Here is a 19,705-nt window from a genome sequence, read left to right as displayed (position 1 = left end):
TCCATTTGCACACACTGTATATAGATTTTTCTATTGTGTTTTTGACTGTACTTTTGTTTATTCCATGTGTAACTCTGTGTTGTTTTTTGTTGCACTGCTTTGCTTTATCTTGGACAGGTCGCAGTTGTAAATGAGAACTTGTTCTCAACTGGGCTACCTGGTTAAATAAAGTTGAAATAAAAATAAAAATCTAGAAACCAGAAAAGTGTTAAACAGTCAACTTTGGACACGCCTACTCATTCAAGGGTTTTTCTTTATTTTTACTATTTTATACATTGTAGAATAATAGTGAAGATATCAAAACTATGAAATAACACATATGGAATCTTATAGTAACCAAAAAAGTGTTATAAAATATATTTAGATTTGTTTATTATTCAAAGTAGCCACCCTTTGCCTTGATGACAGCTTTGCACACATTTGCCATTCTCTCAACCAGCTTCATGAGGAATGCTTTTCCATCAGTCTTGAAGGAGTTCCCACATATGCTGAGCACTTGTTGACTGCTTTTCCTTCACTCTGTGGTCCAACTCAACTCAAATCATTATAATTGGGTTGACGTCGGGTGATTGTGGAGCCCAGCACTCCATCACTCTCCTTACTGTTCAAATATCCCTTACACAGCGTGGAGGTGTGCTTTGGGTCATTGTCCTGTTGAAAAACAAATGATAGTCCCACTAAGTGCAAACCAGATGGGATGGTGGTAGCCAAGCTGGTTAAGTGTGTCTTGAATTCTAAATAAATCACTGACAGTGTCACCAGCAAAGTACCCCCACACCAACACACCTCCTCCTCCATGCTTCATGGTGGGTACCACACATGCGGAAATCATCCGTTCACCTACTCGGCGTCTCACATAGACACGGCGGTTGGAACCAAAAATCTCAAATTTGGATTCATCAGACCATTGTCCATTGCTCGTGTTTCTTGGCCCTAGCAAGTCTCTTATTCTTATTGGTGTCCTTTAGTAGTGGTTTATTTGCAGTAATTCGACCATGCTGGGTAAGGTGGATCTTTCTGGAGGATCTCTGAGACGTCTGACGTACAGGGTGGCTGCTCCCCACCCAGCACTCCCCTGCTACATCTCCCTTGGTAGAGCTCTTATTGCTGGCTTGCTGGCTGGTTGATCCTCTCTAATACCCAAGACACTGATATAGAGGCTCACCCACCACCACCACCCCTCATGTGCCCCCTTCAAAGATGGCACCTCCCCCCTCTCTGGCCCCACAACACAACACAACACAACACAACACAACATATTAGCCAGCCAGAGAGAGCTAGTGTTACAGGGCATACATTATTGGAGATTGAGAGCTATGAGAGTCAAACCCCCACACATTTAATGGCATGGTTCAGTCTCTACTCGGGCCAGCATCTCTCCATGACTCCCAAGGTCAGGCTAAAGCAGAGGACACTGCAGTGCAGTCTCTCTGGGTGGAACCAGCACCTCTCCATGGTGAATAGATAGAGAGAGGAGTGTCTATCTCTCCCTATTACCAAGGGTCTGTCCAAAATGACAGTCTATTCTCTACCAGAGCCCTTGTAAAAATGTGTGCACTAGGTAGGGAATAGGGTGCTATTTCAGCATATCCCAAAGCCTTCCTGCTGTATTCCCAAACACAAATTAAGGTTTATACTCCCGCCGCAGTAGTATGAGGAAATCTGAATATTTTTTTACATTTCTTGTAGAATTTTTCATTTAAATTTTAAAAAATGTATTTATATATATTTTTTTCTGTGATGGCGCCGGAGGGGAAGGCGCAGACCAGGCCCAGATCCCCGTTATTCGCTTGAGAAGGAGATCAGGGTGCCTTGTGAGGATCAGGCGATGAGTGGCTAATCTGCCTTTACCCTCCATCCTGCTAGCTAACGTTCAATCGCTGGAAAATAAATGGGACCAACTGAAAGCACGTTTATCTTACCAACGGGACATTAAAAACTATGATATCTTATGTTTCACCAGGTTGTGGCTGAATGACAACATTAAGAACATACAGCTGGCAGGTTATACACTCTATCCGCAGGACAGAGCAGCAGTGTCTGGTAAGACAAGGAGCAGGGGCAGGAGCATATGCATTTATGTAAACAACAGCTGGTGCACGGTATCTAAGGAAGTCTTGATGTTAAGCTCGCCTGAGGTAGAGTATCTCATGATAAGCTGTAGACCACACTATCTACCTAGAGAGTTTTGTTCGTTATTTTTCGTAGCTGTCTACATACCACCATAGACCAATGCTGGCACTAAAACCTCACTCAATGAGCTGTATACCGCCATAAGCAAACAGGAAACCGCTCATCCAGAGGCGGCGCTACTAGTGGCCAGGGACTTTAATGCAGGGAATCTTAAATCAGTTTTACCTCATTTCTATCAACGTATTAAATGTGCAACCAGAGGGAAAACAATTCTAGACCACCTTTACTCCACACACAGAGACGCATACAAAGCTCTCCCTCGTCCTCCATTTGGCAAATCTGACCATAATTCTATCCTCCTGATTCCTGTTTACAAGCAAATATGTAAGCAGGAAGCACCAGTGACTCGGTCTATAAAAAAGTGGTCAGATGAAGCAGATGCTAAACTACAGGACTGTTTAGCTAGCACAGACTGGAATATGTTCCGGGATTCTTCCGAATGCATTGAGGAGTACACCACATCAGTCACTGGCTTTATCAATAAGTGCATCGAGGACATCGTCCCCTCAGTGACTGTACGTACATAACCCAACCAGAAGCCATGCATTACAGGCAACATTCGCACTGAGCTAAAGGATAGAGCTGCCGCTTTCAATGTGCGGGACTCTAACCCGGAAGCTTATATGAAATCCTGCTATGCTCTCAGACGTACCATCAAACAGGCAAAGCGTCACTACAGGACTAAGATTGAATCGTACTACAACGGCTCCGACTCTCGTCGAATGTGGCAGGGCCTGCAAACTATTACAGAGTTCAAAGGGAAGCACAGCTAAGAGCTGCCCAGTGACACAAGCCTACCAGACGAGCTAAATAACTTCTATGCTCTCTTCGAGGCAGGTAACACTGAAACATGCATGAGAGCATCAGTAGTTCCGGGCGACTGTGTGATCACTCTCTCCGCAGCCGATGTGAGTAAGACCTTGAAACAGGTCAACATTCACAAGGCCGCAGGGCCAGATGGATTACCAGAACGTGTACTCCGAGCATGCGCTGGCCAACTGGCAAGTGTCTTCACTGACATTTTCAACCTCTCCCTGTCTGAGTCTGTAATACCAACATATTTCAAGCAGACCACCATAGTCCCTGTGCCCAAGAACACTAAGGTAACCTGCCTAAATGACTACCGACCCGTAGCACTCACATCTGTAGCCATGAAATGCTTTGAAAGGCTGGTCATGGCTCACAACAACACCATTATCCCATAAACCCTAGACCCATTCCAATTTGCATACCGCACCAACAGATCCATAGATGACACAATCTCCATTCCAGACTGCCCTTTCCCACCTGGACAGAAGGAACACCTATGTGAGAATGCTATTCATTGACTACAGCTCAGCGTTCACCATAGTGCCCTCAAAGCTCATCACTAAGCCAGACCCTGGGACTAAACACCTCCCTCTGCAACTGGATCCTGGACTTCCTGACGGGCCGCCCCCAGGTGGTAAGGGTAGGTAACAACACATCTGCCACGCTTATCCTCAACACGGGGGCCCCTCAGGGGTGCGTGCACAGTCCCGTCCTGTACTCCCTGTTCACTCTTCCCCCTCAGGAGAAAAGATTTGGCATGAGTCCTCAGATCCTCAAAAGGTTTTACAGCGACACCATTGAGAGCATCCTGACCGGTTTGCATCACTGCCTGGTATGGAAACTGCTCGGCCTCTGACCGCAAGACACTACAGAGGGTAGTGCGTGCGGCCCAGTACATCACTTAGGCCAAGCTTCCTGCCATCCAGTACCTCTATACTAGGCCGGTGTCAGAGGAAGGCCTTAAAAAATGTCAAAGACTACAGCCACCCTAGTCATAGACTGTTCTCTCTGATGCCGCATGGCAAGTGGTGCCGGAGCGCCAAGTCTAGGTCCAAGAGGCTCCTAAATAGCTTCTACCCCCAAGCCATAAGACTCCTGAACAGCTAATCAAATGCCTACACAGACTATTTGCATTGCCCAACCCCCCACCCCCCGTCCTTCTACGCTGCTGCTACTCTCTGTTATTATCTATGCATAGTCATAATAATTCTACCTACATGTACATACTACCTCAATTACCTTGACACCGGAACATTGACTCTGTATTTTTATTTACTGCTGCTCTTTAATCATTTGTTATTCTTGTCTCTTACTTTTTTAAGGTATTTTCTTAAAACTGCATTGTTGGTTAAGGGCTTGTAAGTAAGGGCCTGTTGTATTCGGCGCATGTGACAAATACAATTTGATTTGATTTGATAGGACAAACTTCCAAATGTTCTGTGTTGCGTTGTCATACACACACACACACACACACACACACACACACACACACACACACACACACATACACATACACTATCCGGGACTTGATAGAGTCTGCCTCTGTCGGTGACCCGCTCATCTCCGGCTTCGCTCCTCTCTGTGGTACCAACATTAAGCTAAACTGTGTGGGTGAGGAGCCGGTATTGGCATGCGACAATCTCTGCAGTAATAAAAAGACTGGGGGAGAAAGAAAAATAGAGTAAGAGAGGTAGAGGGAGGGGCTGGGAAGAAGGACAGAGAAATGGATGAATGGAGACAGTTTGAGACAGTTTGGACTTGTGCAGTGTGCAGCACCATGAAGGGGGCACTCCTTCGGGCACACACCAGCGCTCTGTACCCACCACCCCTCCATGGGAGCCCAGACTGCAGGAATGCCAGGGCTTCAGCCATTCTGTGGGATGCTCTGTCGCTTTGAATATCAATGAGCCCAGTGCTTTCTATAAGCACCTTAACGGGACAAGTTTCCCTTTGTGAGCCAACAGACCACTATTCAGATCAGACAGAAGGGTTGATGAGGGTTGAGGAACATTCATTCTGTCTGTCCTGTCTGTCTGTCTGTCTGTCTGTCTGTCTGTCTGTCTGTCTGTCTGTCTGTCTGTCTGTCTGTCTGTCTGTCATATGATCTACAGTGCTTTCAGGAAAGTATTCAGACCCCTCCCCTTTTTCAAAATGTTGTTACGTTACAGCCTTTTTCTAAAAGTGATTAAATGAAACATTTTTTTCATCAATCTACACACAATACCCAATAATGACAAAGCGAAAACAGGTTTTTAGAATATTTTGCAAATGTATTAAAACTAAAAAGCAGAAATACCTTATTTACATAAGTATTCAGACTCTTTGCTATGAGACTCAAAATGCAGGTGCATCCTGTTACCATTGATCATCCTTGAGATGTTTCTACTACTTAATTGGAGTTCACCTGTGGTAAATTCAATTGATTGGACATGATTTGGAAAGGCACACACCAACCTGTCTATATGAGGTCCACAGTTGACAGTGCATGTCAGAGCAAAAACCAAACCATGAGGTCGAAGGAATTGTCCGTAGAGCTCCGAGACAGGATTGTGTCGAGGAACAAATCTGCAGTAGGGTACCAAAACATTTCTGCAGCTTTGAAGGTCCCCAAGTACACAGTGGCCTCCATCATTCTTAAATGGTAGAAGTTTGGAACCACCAAGACTCTTCCTAGAGCTGGCCGCCCAGCCAAACTGAGCAATCGAGGGAGAATGGCTTAGGTCAGGAAGGTTACCAAGAACCCGATGGTCACTCTGACAGAGTTCCAGAGTTCTTCTGTGGAGATGGGAGAACCTTCCAGAAGGACAACCATCTCTGCAGCACTCCACCAATCAGGCCTTTATGGTAGAGTGGCCAAATGGAAGCCAATCCTCAGTAAAAGGCACATGACAGCACGCTTGGAGTTTGCCAAAAAGCACCTAAAGGCCATGAGTCACATCTGGAGGAAACTAGGCCCCGCTCATCACCTGGCCAATACCATCCCTACAGTGAAGCATGGTGGTGGCAGCATAATGCTGTGGGGATGTTTTTCAGCGGCAGGGACTTGGAGACTAGTCGGATCGAGGGAAGATGTACGGAGCAAAGTACAGAGAGATCCTTCAGTAAAATATTTAGTAGTCCACTTGACACCTTACCCCTTACTCTAAAGCTTTACTCCCTTCGTGGTAATATTGTCACTCGTCAGGCGTAGTGAGATGAGAGGTGGCGCTGCACTTATTACATTTGTGTGTTGTGTGCCTGCACGTGCGCATGTGTGTTTGTGTGTGTGTGTTGGGGCCTACAGTATATTTAATCAGGCACATCAATCCCCTAGTTAACGGCTTCACTGTCTGTCACACAGGTTCCCTTTTATAGCCAGGCTAGCCATCACAAAGAAACCTTTATCCCCTCAGAGGACAGAACACAGGGTGCTGCAGCACATACGACACGTCCTGAGAGTACCTAGAGTACACAGACATGGTGGCAGGATACACAGAGGATACACACTGCAGTAGACACACACACACACACACACACACAGACACACACACACACACACACACACACACACTAAGGGTCGACATGTGAATACAGATTCATGACTGCTGGGAAGCTATTAAAGGTTACTTTGGGATGAGTATGCTGAATTAGACAAGTATTCTGCTTTGGGGAGTCTTTGATAAAACATTAAATACAATTTAAGCTCTGCTGTAAGCTTTTAGTGCAATACTGGCAGTGTACTGTATACAAATGATGCCGAGACCCCATACTGAGAACAAAATACTATTACGTGTTCCTCTTCTTACTCCCTCTCCCTTAGCTCTGGTGCAGATTTAATGGAGTATCGCCACAACACATTTTACACCATCTTCAACATTCCACTGGTTGGGTGGTTTTAACTCATAACAAATAAGATTGGGCTCTTACAGTAGGACAAGTAATATATATTTTTTAAACATAACCTTTATTTAACTAGAACAAATTCTTATTTACAATGATGGCCTAACTGCCTTGTTCAGGGGCAGAACGACAGATTTGTACCTTGTCAGCTCAGGGATTTGATCTAGCAACCTTTCAATTACTGGCCCGATGCTCTAACCACTAGGTTACCTGCACTGGGCCCGTGATCAGCCCCCCCCCTTGTCTACACAGTCTTATTCATTATGATCTAAAAGGCAAATGTGGTCCAACTTCAGCACTCATACTCTAATAGGCTTTATTAATACAGCCCTGGGCTCTATTGATGGATTTCTACCACTCTGGAGTCAGGACAGTTGTTTATCTCACTTTAATAATGCATACATACTGTTTTCCATTTCATATCTATATACTGTATTCTTGTCAAGGCCTATCCTATTGTATTGCTGTACATATACTATTCTATCCACAAATTCTTCAGTTACTATATATTCTATCCACATACTGTCCATAATGTCTACACATCCCATCACATCTGGACTATGACATTGCTCATCCTAATATTTCCAGATTTCTTAATTCCATTCTTTTACTTTTTAGATATGCGTGTATTATGTTTTATTGTTAGATATTACAGTCCTGTTGGAGCTAGGAACATAAGCATTTATCTACACCTGCAATAAGATCTGTTAAACATGTGTATGCGACCATTAACATTTTATTTGATTTATTTGTCCGAGAAATTGCCAATTGAATTAAATGTGGCTTTTAAGACCGTCGCTCAGCTACACACCATAGATTCATTCCACAGATTGATTTGAAATCAATTGAATGCTCTGTCTAAAGTTACAGTGGCTGATGTTTTGTATTACAGAGCTGTGATGAGTTAAGCTCTCACATACACACACACACACACACACACACACACACACACACACACACACACACAGGCCTTGAGACTGGAACTGTTGGAGCAGATCAATACTAAAGATCAATGCACGGTAGAGCTGAAACCTTCGTCATCACACCTCCTTTGTCAGTCGGTGAAGCTTTTTGTTAGTTCTGTTGAAGATTGCAAAAGAGTCAACTGGAAGAAGATGAAAGACAGCTTTCTCGTGGTAGTTGGTTCAGATGAAACTATTAGTTTGTGTCGAGAAACATACAGTTCAAGGAGAGTGTGTTTTTAAGGACACACTCTCACATACATACTTTTCTCTCTCTCTCTCTCACACACACAAACACACACACACACACACACACACACACACACACACACACACACACACACACACACACACACACAATCTCTGCACACACACACCCTTTGCAGTAACAGTACCTTTTAGTGTTGGTCACAGATGGTATGTTCAGTACAGTGTTCTAGCCCCTTTATTAAGTTGTCAGTTATGTGTCAGTCTTAGCTCTAACACAGGAATGGAAAAGAGTCAAATCAATGCAGCTGTCGCCGTGTACTGCTGGGGTGTTTCTTGTGGTGGCTGTGGAGTTAACGCAAGTAGCAAAGACAATGGAAAGTGCGTATTGAGCAAATATCAATCAGATACCAACAGGTATCTTGAACTCACAGTATTTCATTGTAGCAGAGAGAATGGATATCCTCTCATATAACATTTTAAATTATATCAAATCTAAATTGGTTCTAAGGTTCCTTTCTAATTCTTTCTAATCTTTATTTTCAGGGCTTTTTCGGTGTTCATACAGACCTGATTCACAAGTATGGGAGAGTATGTGGGTAAGTGACTGACTGACACTGCATTTACATCACACCAAACCCAAGTCACTACAGGACACTCTATTTGACTTGTCTCATCCAGCGTCTGACACAACCTCTGATAGACATACAGTTGAATTCGGAAGTTTACATATACAGTGCCTTGCGAAAGTATTCGGCCCCCTTGAACTTTGCGACCTTTTGCCACATTTCAGGCTTCAAACATAAAGATATAAAACTGTATTTTTTTGTGAAGAATCAACAACAAGTGGGACACAATCATGAAGTGGAACGACATTTATTGGATATTTCAAACTTTTTTAACATATCAAAAACTGAAAAATTGGGCGTAAATTATTCAGCCCCTTTACTTTCAGTGCAGCAAACTCTCTCCAGAAGTTCAGTGAGGATCTCTGAATTATAAAATTGTTGACCTAAATGACTAATGATGATAAATACAATCCACCTGTGTGTAATCAAGTCTCCGTATAAATGCACCTGCACTGTGATAGTCTCAGAGGTCCGTTAAAAGCGCAGAGAGCATCATGAAGAACAAGGAACACACCAGGCAGGTCCGAGATACTGTTGTGAAGAAGTTTAAAGCCGGATTTGGATACAAAAAGATTTCCCAAACTTTAAACATCCCAAGGAGCGCTGTGCAAGCGATAATATTGAAATGGAAGGAGTATCAGACCACTGCAAATCTACCAAGACCTGACCGTCCCTCTAAACTTTCAGCTCATACAAGGAGAAGACTGATCAGAGATGCAGCCAAGAGGCCCATGATCACTCTGGATGAACTGCAGAGATCTACAGCTGAGGTGGGAGACTCTGTCCATAGGACAACAATCAGTCATATATTGCACAAATCTGGCCTTTATGGGAGAGTGGCAAGAAGAAAGCCATTTCTTAAAGATATCCATAAAAAGTGTTGTTTAAAGTTTGCCACAAGCCACCTGGGAGACACACCAAACATGTGGAAGAAGGTGCTCTGGTCAGATGAAACCAAAATTGAACTTTTTGGCAACAATGCAAAACGTTATGTTTGGCGTAAAAGCAGCACAGCTGAACACACCATCCCCACTGTCAAACATGGTGGTGGCAGCATCATGGTTTGGGCCTGCTTTTCTTCAGCAGGGACAGGGAAGATGGTTAAAATTTATGGGAAGATGGATGGAGCCAAATACAGGACCATTCTGGAAGAAAACCTGATGGAGTCTGCAAAAGACCTGAGACTAGGACAGAGATTTGTCTTCCAACAAGACAATGATCCAAAACATAAAGCAAAATCTACAGTGGAATGGTTCAAAAATAAACATATCCAGGTGTTAGAATGGCTAAGTCAAAGTCCAGACCTGAATCCAATCGAGAATCTGTGGAAAGAACTGAAAACTGCTGTTCACAAATGCTCTCCATCCAACCTCACTGAGCTCGAGCTGTTTTGCAAGGAGGAATGGGAAAAAATGTCAGTCTCTCGATGTGCAAAACTGATAGAGACATACCCCAAGCGACTTACAGCTGTAATCGCAGCAAAAGGTGGCGCTACAAAGTATTAACTTAAGGGGGCTGAATAATTTTGCACGCCCAATTTTTCAGTTTTTGATTTGTTAAAAAAGTTTGAAATATCCAATAAATGTCATTCCACTTCATGATTGTGTCCCACTTGTTGTTGATTCTTCACAAAAAATACAGTTTTATATCTTTATGTTTGAAGCCTGAAATGTGGCAAAAGGTCGCAAAGTTCAAGGGGGCCGAATACTTTCGCAAGGCACTGTACCTTAGCCAAATACATTTTTAACTCAGTTTTTCACAGTTTTCCTGACATTTAATCCTTGTAAAGATTCCCTGTCTTAGGTCAGTTAGGATCACCACTTTATTTTAAGTATGTGAAATGTCAGAATAATAGTAGAGAGAATGATTTATTTCAGCTTTTATTTCTTTCATCACATCACTCAATTAGTATTTGGTAGCATTGCCTTTGAATTGTTTAACTTGGGTCAAACGTTTTGGGTAGCCTTCCACAAGCTTCTCACAGTAAGTTGAGTGAATTCTGGCTCATTCCTCCTGACAGAGCTGGTGTAACTGAGTCAGGTTTGTAGGCCTCCTTGCTCGCACATGCTTTTTCAGTTCTGCCCAAAAATGTTCTATAGGATTGAGGTCAGGGCTTTGTGATGGCCACTCCAATACCTTGACTTTGTTGTCCTTAATCCATTTTGCCACAACTTTGGAAGTATGCTTAGGGTCATTGTCCATTTGGAAGACCCATTTGCAACCAAGCTTTAACTTCCTGACTGATGTCTTGAGATGTTCCTTCAATATATCCACATAATTTTCCATCCTCGTGATGTCATCTATTTTGTGAAATGCACCAGTCCCTCCTGCAGAAAAGCACCCCCACAACATGATGCTGCCACCCCCGTTGTCACGTTCTGACCTTAGTTCTGTTGTTGTGTCTTTGTTTTAGTATGGTCAGGGTGTGAGTTGGGTGGGTTGTCTATGTTCCTTTTTTTATGTTTTGGGATTTCTGTGTTTGGCCTGCTATGGTTCTCAATCAGAGGCAGCTGTCAATCGTTGTCCCTGATTGAGAACCATACTTAGCATTACCATACATACCATACTTAGGTAGCCTGGTTTCACTTTTGAGTTGTGGGTGATATGTTTCCTGTGTCTGTGTTTGCGCCACGGGACTGTTTCGATTTTCGTTTGTTCTTTCACTTTGTTATTTTGTATTTTGTAGTGTTCAGTTTTACATATTAAAATGGACACTTACCACGCTGGAAATTGGTCCGATATCTCTTACTCCTCGTCAGAAGAAGAGGACGAGCGTTACACCCGTGCTTCACGGTTGGGATGGCGTTCTTCGGCTTGGAAGCCTCCACCTTTTTCCTCCAAACATAATGATGGTCATTATGGCCAAACAGTTCTATTTTTGTTTCATCAGACCAGAGGACATTTCTCCAAAAAGTACGATCTTTGTTCCTATGTGCAGTTGCAAACCGTAGTCTGGCTTTTTTATGGCAGTTTGGAGCAGTGGCTTCTTCCTTGCTGAGCGGCCTTTCAGGTTATGTCGATATAGGACTCGTTTTACTGTGGATATAGATACTTTTGTACCTGTTTCCTCCAGCATCTTCACAATGTCACAATGGGATTGCTTTGCACTTTTCGCACCAAAGTATGTTCTCTAGGAGACAGAATGTGTCTCCTTCCTGAGTGGTACGATGGCTGCGTGGTCCCATGGTGTTTATACTTGCATACTATTATTTGTACAGATGAACATGGTACCTTCGGCCATTTAGAAATTACTCCCAAGGATGAACCAGACTTGTGGAGGTCTGCTATTTTTTCTGAGGTCTTGGCTGATTTATTTTGATTTTACCATGATGTCAAGCAAAGAGGCACTGGGTTTGAAGGTAGGCCTTGAAATACATCCACAGGTACACCTCCAATTGACTCAAATGATGTAATTTAGCCTATCAGACGCTTCTAAAGCCATGATATCATTTTCTGTAATTTTCCAGGCACAATTGTGTAATTGTGAATTGGAATTGTGATACAGTGAATTATAAGTGAAATAATCTGTCTGTAAACAATTGTTGGAAAAATTGCACAAAGTAGATTTCCAAACCGACATGCCAAAACTCTAGTTTGTTAATAAGAAATTTGTGGAGTAGTTGCCAAACTATTTTTATTGACTCCAACCTAAGTGTATACAGTGCCTTGCGAAAGTATTCGGCCCCCTTGAACTTTGCGACCTTTTGCCACATTTCAGGCTTCAAACATAAAGATATAAAACTGTATTTTTTTGTGAAGAATCAACAACAAGTGGGACACAATCATGAAGTGGAACGACATTTATTGGATATTTCAAACTTTTTTAACAAATCAAAAACTGAAAAATTGGGCGTGCAAAATTATTCAGCCCCTTTACTTTCAGTGCAGCAAACTCTCTCCAGAAGTTCAGTGAGGATCTCTGAATGATCCAATGTTGACCTAAATGACTAATGATGATAAATACAATCCACCTGTGTGTAATCAAGTCTCCGTATAAATGCACCTGCACTGTGATAGTCTCAGAGGTCCGTTAAAAGCGCAGAGAGCATCATGAAGAACAAGGAACACACCAGGCAGGTCCGAGATACTGTTGTGAAGAAGTTTAAAGCCAGATTTGGATACAAAAAGATTTCCCAAGCTTTAAACATCCCAAGGAGCACTGTGCAAGCGATAATATTGAAATGGAAGGAGTATCAGACCACTGCAAATCTACCAAGACCTGGCCGTCCCTCTAAACTTTCAGCTCATACAAGGAGAAGACTGATCAGAGATGCAGCCAAGAGGCCCATGATCACTCTGGATGAACTGCAGAGATCTACAGCTGAGGTGGGAGACTCTGTCCATAGGACAACAATCAGTCGTATATTGCACAAATCTGGCCTTTATGGAAGAGTGGCAAGAAGAAAGCCATTTCTTAAAGATATCCATAAAAAAGTGTTGTTTAAAATTTGCCACAAGCCACCTGGGAGACACACCAAACATGTGGAAGAAGGTGCTCTGGTCAGATGAAACCAAAATTGAACTTTTGGCAACAATGCAAAACGTTATGTTTGGCGTAAAAGCAACACAGCTGAACACACCATCCCCACTGTCAAACATGGTGGTGGCAGCATCATGGTTTGGGCCTGCTTTTCTTCAGCAGGGACAGGGAAGATGGTTAAAATTGATGGGAAGATGGATGGAGCCAAATACAGGACCATTCTGGAAGAAAACCTGATGGAGTCTGCAAAAGACCTGAGACTGGGACGGAGATTTGTCTTCCAACAAGACAATGATCCAAAACATAAAGCAAAATCTACAATGGAATGGTTCAAAAATAAACATATCCAGGTGTTAGAATGGCCAAGTCAAAGTCCAGACCTGAATCCAATCGAGAATCTGTGGAAAGAACTGAAAACTGCTGTTCACAAATGCTCTCCATCCAACCTCACTGAGCTCGAGCTGTTTTGCAAGGAGGAATGGGAAAAAATGTCAGTCTCTCGATGTGCAAAACTGATAGAGACATACCCCAAGTGACTTACAGCTGTAATCGCAGCAAAAGGTGGCGCTACAAAGTATTAACTTAAGGGGGCTGAATAATTTTGCACGCCCAATTTTTCAGTTTTTGATTTGTTAAAAAAGTTTGAAATATCCAATAAATGTCGTTCCACTTCATGATTGTGTTCCACTTGTTGTTGATTCTTCGCAAAAAAAATACAGTTTCATATCTTTATGTTTGAAGCCTGAAATGTGGCAAAAGGTCGCAAAGTTCAAGGGGGCCGAATACTTTCGCAAGGCACTGTATAAACTTCCGACTGTATGTGTTAGAAGTATCAGTGAAGCTGTTGAAAAGTTATCATGGTCTCAGATCTGCTTGTCCATGTCTTGCCAAATAATGGTGTTTGACAAGACATCACAAACTGATCTGGGACCAGACTAATGGAAAGCAACACCATGAGATCCTGGTAGGCTTATTCCAATGCATTACCCCCTTAAGATCAACAGGGAATCAGTAGATCGAGTGAACACAAATACCTAGGAATCAAGATAGACAATAACCTGAAACACAATGACTGTGTGTGCCCTTGCAAAGGCAAAGAAACTACAAGAGAGATTTTAATTATTTCGCAAACTGAACAATTTTAATGTTGATCGCCATATCTTTCAGCTGTTTTATAAATCTGTCCTACAGTGTCCGGTCCTTTGGTCTGATATGCATGTTTGGAAACATGCAAGTTCAAGACCAAATAGAGCTGCAGCGCTTGATCAATGCCGCGGGAATAGACCAAGAATCAGCCAACAGGCTGTACACAAAAACTAGACAAAATATTACAGGACAGTACACATCTGTAACGGTTTCCTTCCGTTGAAGGAGAGGAGGACCAAAATGCAGCGTGGTTAATGTTCAACATGTTTAATATAGACGATAAACGAGAACACTATAAAATACAAAACAACAAATGTGAAAACCGAAACAGTCCTATCTGGAGCATAGACACAAAGACAGAAGACAACCACCCACAAACCCCAACACAAAACAGGCTACCTAAATATGGTTCCCAATCAGAGACAATGACAAACACCTGCCTCTGATTGAGAACCATATCAGGCCAAACAACAAACCCAAGATAGAAACACAAAACATAGAATGCCCACTCAGCTCACGTCCTGACCAACACTAAAACAAAGAAAACACAAAAGAACTATGGTCAGAACGTGACAACATCCCCTTCACTCAAGTCTCAGTCGTAGCAGCAACCAGACTAGGGCAAGTATACTTCTTCAGAAGAAGCTCAGGATGAACAGATATTTTTACAGTTTTAGTAATTTAGCAGACACTCTTATCCAGAGCAATTTACAGAAGTAATTAGGATTAAGTGTCTTGCTCAAGGGCACATTGACAGATTTTTCACCTAGTCGACTCGGTGAAAGGATTGTACAGTAAATTCGTACTGAACTTACTGTAAATATGTGGCCTATTGCATTTTCATATTAATTTTGTGTATTCTGTGTTTTTATGTTTTATGTACTTTGTCTTTTTAGGCACATGACCGGTGGGATAATAAAGTTGATCTAATCTAGATGTGCTGCTAGATTATCTCTGGGTTGATTATACAGGCCTGCTTATGGACGGCAGATTTTTCTCTGGGTTGATTATACAGGCCTGCTTATGGACGGCAGATTTTTCTCTGGGTTGATTATACAGGCCTGCTTATGGACGGCAGATTTTTCTCTGGGTTGATTATACAGGCCTGCTTATGGACGGCAGATTTTTCTCTGGGTTGATTATACAGGCCTGCTTATGGACGGCAGATTTTTCTCTGGGTTGATTATACAGGCCTGCTTATGGACGGCAGATTTTTCTCTGGGTTGATTATACAGGCCTGCTTATGGACGGCAGATTTTTCTCTGGGTTGATTATACAGGCCTGCTTATGGACGGCAGATTTTTCTCTGGGTTGATTATACAGGCCTGCTTATGGACGGCAGATTTTTCTCTGGGTTGATTATACAGGCCTGCTTATGGACGGCAGATTTTTCTCTGGGTTGATTATACAGGCCTGCTTATGGACGGCAGATTTTTCTCTGGGTTGATTATACAGGCCTGCTTATGGACGGCAGATTTTTCTCTGGGTTGATTATACAGGCCTGCTTATGGACGGCAGATTTTTCTCTGGGTTGATTATACAGGCCTGCTTATGGACGGCAGATTTTTCTCTGGGTTGATTATACAGGCCTGCTTATGGACGGCAGATTTTTCTCTGGGTTGATTATACAGGCCTGCTTATGGACGGCAGATTTTTCTCTGGGTTGATTATACAGGCCTGCTTATGGACGGCAGATTTTTCTCTGGGTTGATTATACAGGCCTGCTTATGGACGGCAGATTTTTCTCTGGGTTGATTATACAGGCCTGCTTATGGACGGCAGATTTTTCTCTGGGTTGATTATACAGGCCTGCTTATGGACGGCAGATTTTTCTCTGGGTTGATTATACAGGCCTGCTTATGGACGGCAGATTTTTCTCTGGGTTGATTATACAGGCCTGCTTATGGACGGCAGATTTTTCTCTGGGTTGATTATACAGGCCTGCTTATGGACGGCAGATTTTTCTCTGGGTTGATTATACAGGCCTGCTTATGGACGGCAGATTTTTCTCTGGGTTGATTATACAGGCCTGCTTATGGACGGCAGATTTATCTCTGGGTTGATTATACAGGCCTGCTAATGGACGGCAGATTTATCTCTGGGTTGATTATACAGGCCTGCTTATGGACGGCAGATTTTTCTCTGGGTTGATTATACAGGCCTGCTTATGGACGGCAGATTTTTCTCTGGGTTGATTATACAGGCCTGCTTATGGACGGCAGATTTATCTCTGGGTTGATTATACAGGCCTGCTTATGGACGGCAGATTTTTCTCTGGGTTGATTATACAGGCCTGCTTATGGACGGCAGATTTTTCTCTGGGTTGATTATACAGGCCTGCTTATGGACGGCAGATTTATCTCTGGGTTGATTATACAGGCCTGCTTATGGACGGCAGATTTTTCTCTGGGTTGATTATACAGGCCTGCTTATGGACGGCAGATTTTTCTCTGGGTTGATTATACAGGCCTGCTTATGGACGGCAGATTTTTCTCTGGGTTGATTATACAGGCCTGCTTATGGACGGCAGATTTTTCTCTGGGTTGATTATACAGGCCTGCTTATGGACGGCAGATTTTTCTCTGGGTTGATTATACAGGCCTGCTTATGGACGGCAGATTTATCTCTGGGTTGATTATACAGGCCTGCTTATGGACGGCAGATTTTTCTCTGGGTTGATTATACAGGCCTGCTTATGGACGGCAGATTTTTCTCTGGGTTGATTATACAGGCCTGCTTATGGACGGCAGATTTATCTCTGGGTTGATTATACAGGCCTGCTTATGGACGGCAGATTTATCTCTGGGTTGATTATACAGGCCTGCTTATGGACGGCAGATTTTTCTCTGGGTTGATTATACAGGCCTGCTTATGGACGGCAGATTTTTCTCTGGGTTGATTATACAGGCCTGCTTATGGACGGCAGATTTTTCTCTGGGTTGATTATACAGGCCTGCTTATGGACGGCAGATTTTTCTCTGGGTTGATTATACAGGCCTGCTTATGGACGGCAGATTTATCTCTGGGTTGATTATACAGGCCTGCTAATGGACGGCAGATTTATCTCTGGGTTGATTATACAGGCCTGCTTATGGACGGCAGATTTATCTCTGGGTTGATTATACAGGCCTGCTTATGGACGGCAGATTTATCTCTGGGTTGATTATACAGGCCTGCTTATGGACGGCAGATTTATCTCTGGGTTGATTATACAGGCCTGCTAATGGACGGCAGATTTATCTCTGGGTTGATTATACAGGCCTGCTTATGGACGGCAGATTTATCTCTGGGTTGATTATACAGGCCTGCTTATGGACGGCAGATTTATCTCTGGGTTGATTATACAGGCCTGCTAATGGACGGCAGATTTATCTCTGGGTTGATTATACAGGCCTGCTTATGGACGGCAGATTTATCTCTGGGTTGATTATACAGGCCTGCTTATGGACGGCAGATTTATCTCTGGGTTGATTATACAGGCCTGCTTATGGACGGCAGATTTTTTTCTTAATAGCACATCAAAAAGAATAGGCTACTGAGTTTCTGTATTTGAGAAAAATAAATAAAAGAGTGTAGGAGTAGGGCAGGGAAAATTGGGTTTGCCATGGCTAGATTTCTAGCCTAGACCAGAAAAGAGACGTTACGTCAGAATGCGTGGATATATGCCAAAAGGCATTACTACAGCCTTCAGTAAGAGGTGTCCACTAGCGTGATACGTGGTTTTTGAAAAAGAAAAGAGAAAGAGGCTCATGGCACATTTATTGAACCCCCGTCGTCTCTCAGAACACTCCTCCCCTGTCAATTTATCAAAGTTGAAAGCATTCAGTGGTTGTTAGAGATAAATCTTTCAAAGTGTCTTAATTTTTCATATCAGAAATAATATCATATACAGTATACATAACATGCTGACTAGACCGGGCATGCGCGCATGTTGATTTTGTCCATCCACACCAGACGTGATCAGGACACGCAGGTTGAAATATCAAAACAAACTCTGAACCAACTATATTAATTTGGGGACAGGTCGAAACACAAGAAACATGCATTTAGCTAGCTAGCTTGCTGTTGCTAGCTAATTTGTCCTGGGATATTAACATTGGGTTGTTATTTTACCTGAAATGCACTTTGTAGAATTTTAATCCATTTTGAGTGACACAAAATCGTGTTCTCCACTCCGACAATTAATCCACAGACAAAAGGGAAAATCTAATTAGTTTCTAGTAATCTCTTCTTCTTCTTCTGTGGACTTTATATGGAGGTTGGCAACCAACTTTAAGGTGCCTTACCACCACCAATTGGACTGGAGTGTGGACCTCAGATCATATTTCAATCTCCACTTGGGTATATTTTCGCCTAAAAACCAATGAGGACATGGGAGAGGTGGGACTTGCAGCACATCAAGGATCAAAAATAGAACCAAGTTATATTTTAGCTCCTGGCTAGGCAGACTCTTTTTGATGCGCGCTAGCAGTTTGGATTAAGGTTCCCTCTGCATTAATGTATTTGTATAGTAATGATGTTGCCACTATAACCACCGGTTGATGATGAAACTATACAAATTGTCATAACTCTCCTGCGACAATCTGAAGGATCAGATTACAGTGGGTCCACTCTACAGTATGCTCTCTCTTGTATTGGGGGAGAGCTTGGAAGTCGGCTGTTTTATGACGGTCATAAAATAGGCTGGAAATGGTTCAACTCAGACTATCGATCACTACAGAATAAGAGTAAATCCTAGACTAGTCTGCAGCTGGAAATTACGTAAGTCTAGTATGAGAACTCTCTGATGAACTGACTCTCCAGCAGACGGACCGGCGATTCCAACAGATAAGACAACAACAACAACATACGGGCGTAAATATATACATTGCAATTATTTTCGAATGAGCGGCTATTCACGTGCAAAGGATTAGCATTTCAAATAATATAATTATCAACTGTGTGTAGTGAATCCATTTTGTATTTCCCGCTCTTTCTGTCCCCACCCCTTTCCATGATCTACCAAGCCGTCATACCGGTTTAGCCTACTAGGGATTTATCAATGCATTGTGTTAGTAACCAATAACTATATTGTTTGTTTATGTAATTCTGTGATTTGATTAGTTAGTAAATAAATAATTAAGCCAATTTGTATATTGCTGAGTCATTGTGGAAACTAGGGTTTGTGCAGATATCCAAGGCTTTGCGACATTCAGTAATGAGAACTGATGAGGTAATAACGATACATTAAGAGAAGACTAATCAATAAGATATGAAAATATCTGAAGAGTCGATTCGGGAAAAAGAGACTATAAACATTGGTGCCCCGACTTCCTAGTTAATTAAAGTTGACATGATTAGTTTAATTACGTAATAATAATTACACATAGAGAACTGATTTGATAAAATGTGTCTTCACA

General features: G+C 42.6%; 1 protein-coding gene across 3 annotated transcripts in view; it reads left to right on the top strand.

Moving 5' to 3' along the window:
- LOC139373949 (thromboxane-A synthase-like) overlaps positions 1-19,705 on the top strand; it is a 141,709-nt gene that overhangs the window by 38,789 nt on the left and 83,215 nt on the right. For all 3 annotated transcript variants that reach the window (XR_011627629.1, XM_071115035.1, XM_071115040.1), the window contains exon 4: positions 8,598-8,650. Coding sequence is in view for 2 of the 3 variants with exons in the window: in XM_071115035.1 (XP_070971136.1) it covers positions 8,598-8,650 (53 nt within the window). In the remaining variant the exon portion in view is untranslated. The remainder of the gene's footprint in view (positions 1-8,597; positions 8,651-19,705) is intronic.

Source organism: Oncorhynchus clarkii, chromosome 2 (genome assembly GCF_045791955.1).
Source record: "Oncorhynchus clarkii lewisi isolate Uvic-CL-2024 chromosome 2, UVic_Ocla_1.0, whole genome shotgun sequence".
Lineage (NCBI taxonomy): Eukaryota > Metazoa > Chordata > Actinopteri > Salmoniformes > Salmonidae > Oncorhynchus > Oncorhynchus clarkii.
Note: the sequence above shows the minus strand (reverse complement) of the source record. Positions and strands in the feature narration are given on the sequence as shown.